At 43.2% G+C, this 4,557-nt stretch overlaps 1 protein-coding gene across 1 annotated transcript; it reads right to left on the bottom strand.

The window, feature by feature from the left end:
* Positions 1 to 392: 392 nt before the first annotated feature.
* htr1e (5-hydroxytryptamine receptor 1E) lies at positions 393 to 1,589 on the bottom strand (the record flags this gene model as incomplete). The annotated part of the gene is made up of 1 exon (XM_084314676.1): positions 393 to 1,589. One exon carries the CDS (start codon positions 1,587 to 1,589, stop codon positions 432 to 434), a length of 1,158 nt encoding a protein of 385 aa, XP_084170802.1. The 3' UTR covers positions 393 to 431.
* Positions 1,590 to 4,557: the final 2,968 nt, after the last annotated feature.

The following is a 4,557-nucleotide window of genomic DNA, read 5'->3' as shown; positions in this document are numbered from 1 at the left end:
TTCTCCTTGTAGGACTATAGGCATGATTTAGGTATCATGAAACGTCATTGGTGAGAGAAACAACTGTCAATCTTTAGCATAAGTGTGCCAGCAACATCCAATATCCTGAATTTACACTGATGCAATGGCAGTGACAAGTCAATACATTCTCACACTCCATTGCAAAATGTACAAACTATTTTAATAGGCAAGGCCTATCCTGTATTCACAGTATGGTTATCACAGACATTAAGGATTTAAGCTATATTGCAGGAGCTCTGGGAATACAGGCCTAATGCAAATGTTATACACCTTGAAGGGATGAAGGTTATATTATATGTTTGCTATGCTTCACTTCTCAGATTGCAGTTACAGGGCAAATGCTGCTGAATGTAATAAACAAACGCCTGAAATGTATAGGTATAGGCAATATTTTGGATGAGTGTATACTTTCATGATCTGCAACACCTGAAGCGCATAAGCTTATGGAAAGCCCGCTTGAAATCCTCGTTGGACATCGTGTAAATAATAGGGTTGATTAAAGAGTTGAGGTAACCGAGCCAAGTAAATATGTCAAATAATTCTGGATGAAAACAGGACATACAGACAGACACCACTAAAGTGTAAATGAAAAAGGGGAGCCAGCATATGATATAGGCTCCGAGGATTATTCCTAAAGTTTTGGTCGCCTTTCTTTCCCTGGCGGCAGATATCCTCTTCTTCTCCAGCAGCGCGTCTGACACGGTGACTTTCACATGGTTCACGTTTGCGGACGAGATGGTGTCACCGGCACAAGACGAGGTCTCGTTCGTTCCGTAATTTAGAGATGTGTTTGACGCCACCGAACCTGGTGAATTTGTAATCAAATGAGCAGAAGTCAGTCGTTTCCCGGGCTTGTTCGGCGCCTGCTTCAAGATCCTCTTGCGCGCCTCCACGTATATCCTGCCATACAGAGCTATAAGAAGCAGCGTGGGGATGTAGAACGCGCCGAACGTGGAGTATATGGTGTAGAAAATATGGTCAGTATTCACATTGCAACTTGTTACCTCCTCCGCTTTCACCTGACGCCAAAAGAAGGGAGGCAGTGATATTGAAATGGCGATCACCCAGGCGATAGCGACCATCGCAGCTGCGCGCCTCGGGGTACGCTTCTTGGTGTACTCCACCGCGTCTGTTATTGCCCAGTAGCGGTCCAGCGCAATTACGCACAGGTGAAGGATGGATGCTGTGCAGACCGTTATATCTGATGACAACCAAATGTCACACATAATTTGCCCTAAAGTCCATGTTCGGCTCACCGTGTATAGCGCACTTATAGGCATCACCAAAATGGACACAAGGAGGTCTGTGACGGCAAGGGAAGCAATCAGAAAGTTTGCCGGTGTGTGTAATTTCCTCGACTGATAAATTGTTGCAATGACAAAGGCGTTTGATAATGTTGTCACGAACGTTATGATGAATAACGTCAGAGCTACACCTGCCTGGAAAGCTAGATTGGTATCTTTCTCCCCTCCTTTCGATGTGAAATTCACATTGGTGTCATTAGTCGAAATATTCAACAGCTCTCCATATATAACCGGCGTGGGCTTGAACTGACTGTCATGCTCCATCCCTCGACGTTCTTTTGATAAATACCATTGAAAAAAAAGTAGCATATGAGCCTAAAACGCACGCCAAAATTGTGTATCCAGTGTAAAACGCAGCATTTCTCGTGTGTTTCCTCCTCAGAATAAAATCAGCTCCATCTCCATCATCGATGTCCATCAAACGCGCGTTAATCCAATACTCTGATGTAGATATATAATGTTTCTGTAAATGACATTTTGTCTGCTCTTCCACTTATTCACTTCATACCTCTGTGATTGTATCAACTTAGCTATATCCTACAGCCAACTCGTAGTAAAAATGTCAGGCAACTCCATCATCCAAAATTCGTCATTTGTCATAGCATACATGTGCTAAGCATATAGCCAAGTAATAGTCATATCTACTACAATATCTTTATTGTCACTCTATACATTGCAATCCACTCGCTTGAGCCACAGTAGGTAGCGCGGCACTTCAGAAGTTGAGAGCCGACAAAGCTTCACACTTGGTTTTATACAGGCAGCGCAGAACAACACTGATATCAGTTATCTCTCTCTCTCTCTCTCTCTCTCTCTCTCTCTCTCTCTCTCTCTCTCTCTCTCTCTCTCTCTCTCTCTCTCTCTCTCTCTCTCTCTCTCTCTCTCTCTCTCTCTCTCTCTCTCTCTCTCTCTCTCTCTCTCTCTCTCTCTCTCTCTCTCTCTCTCTCTCTCTCTGTCTGTCTGAAGTAGTTTCGTCTACTGGGTCATAATGCCCAAGGGTTCAGACTATAACTGCAACTGACATTATATGAATATTAATTCATATTGGACCCTATGTTTTCACCATCGGACAGGAGGCCAACATAAAATATTAATCTAATGACTACATCTACAGACCGCATATGCTATGACGTATGACTACATCATACCTACACGTTAATCAGTATTACTATTGACCATAGTGATAAATTACATCTTCCACACGTCGCATTTGGTAGATAAAATAACAATCAACAATCAGATGACTACCACATTGATTGATTGATTGAAAACTTTATTAACAGATTGCAGAATGGGTACAATATAGTACAGCTCAATACACACAATTGTTAAGGGGATGCAGACCAGAGAAAGACTTTCGTCTTGTTTACATCAGGGTCCCCCATTTTCAATTCATCAGGACATATATGACACACACGACATACAGATAGACAGTACTACATCTATACATTTATGACATACCAGATTTGCAAATACAGTACTGTTTGTGATACAAAAAGAGTCAAGAAAAGAGTATATACATTTGACGTAAAAACTGTACATTGGGGAGGTTGGGTAGGTGGGGTGGGTGGGTGGGGGGGCTGTACATTGGAGGTGGTTCGGTGGGTGGGGTGGGGAGGGGGGGGGGTGGGCAGGAGGGGTGGGGGGGGGACACTGTACAACTGTACAAGCAAAACTGTACATTGGAATATTGACAACCATACTTGGTAATTTACTGTACATTGGAGGGGGTTGGGTTAGGACATTTACATGGGCCAGTTTCGAATTGCAGTCTCCCGTAGGTGTTCTTTGACACACAGTCAGACAGGTAGCTACTATCTTGAAACCCCGTAATTCTATGATACAGTAAAGTTACTGTAAGACAAGTAATATCGGCATTTAGGCTAACTTCGTGTCAAACCAGGCGTTTTGCATATGTATCGCCTAAAATGTTGTCAGAAACATTATTTTAGTCTAGTGACCCATTGGAATGGGGAAAGCTTATGCAAAAATATTTCCATTTCTGCTATATCTTTGTACTTCGGGTCTCTTGAACCTCATCCAAACGGCATGGCGGACGCTGACAAGTCAAGTGCTTAGCTGAATTGGAAACGCTTTTGCTTTGATACAATATATGTTTTCGTTTAAGTAATATACTATGAAAATAAGAGGATATGTCAAATTATTTAAAAAAAAAAGTTTTGGGGGGCACAGTAGCCTATGACACATGCCTTCTCTATTTAAACGACCACATCAAACAAGAGGTGGACGCGGGCAAATACTGCGGCATGGTCATGCTGGTCCTACAAAAGGCCGTCGACACTGTCAATCACACCATTCTGATTGACAAGCTAAAAGCAATTGGTTTTGATAGTCTATCAGTGAGCTGGATGCAATCCTATACCTGGAGGGGAGAGAGCAGATGGTGGAGGTAAACGGTACCCTATCCCCCCCCTTCACAGTGAGCTGTGGTGTTCCACAAGGAAGCATACTAGGTCCGCTACTGTTCCTAATTTATGCAAATGACATGTCGTCAGCTTGTGACTGCAACTTGTTCCTGTTTGCGGACGACTCAGCCCTGCTGGCCTCTGACAAGAACAAGTTACAGGTTGAAAAAACCCTCAGCTCAGAACTAGGCAAAATCTGCATATGGCTCGCTGATAACAAACTATCATTACACATGGGCAAAACAGAGTCCATTCTCTTCGGTTCAAATAACAAACTCAGCAAGACCGACGGCTTCTCAGTTACAGTGGGTGACAATATTGTCACAAGGAAAGAAGATATTACCTACCTGGGTTCCATCCCAGAGGCAAATCTTTCCTGTGACAAGATGGCATCCAATGTAATAAAAAAAGTCAACCAACGAACTCGATTCTTGTACCGGATCTCCTCTCTGGTAAACAAGAATACCCTGAAGACTCTGGCAGGAGCACTCATTCAAGGGTACTATGACTATGCTTGCACCTCATGGTACCAAACCTCAAAGGCACTAAAAACAAAATTACAAACATCTCAAAACAAACTGGTCAGACTACTGCTTGACCTTACTCCTAGAACCCACCTCACCCCTGCCCACTTTGACAACCTAGGATGGCTTAGAGTAGACGACAGAGTACAGCAACTTGCAATGGGCCTGGTCTACAAGATACACTACACGACCAAGGTACCCATGTACATGTCAAAATACTTCCCAAAGGTCAGTGAATACCACGATCACAACACCAGAGGGAGCTCCACAAATCATGTTAAA

Source organism: Notolepis coatsorum, assembly GCF_963971535.1.
Source record: "Notolepis coatsorum genome assembly, chromosome: 5".
Taxonomy (NCBI): Eukaryota; Metazoa; Chordata; class Actinopteri; order Aulopiformes; family Paralepididae; genus Notolepis; species Notolepis coatsorum.
Note: the sequence above shows the minus strand (reverse complement) of the source record. Positions and strands in the feature narration are given on the sequence as shown.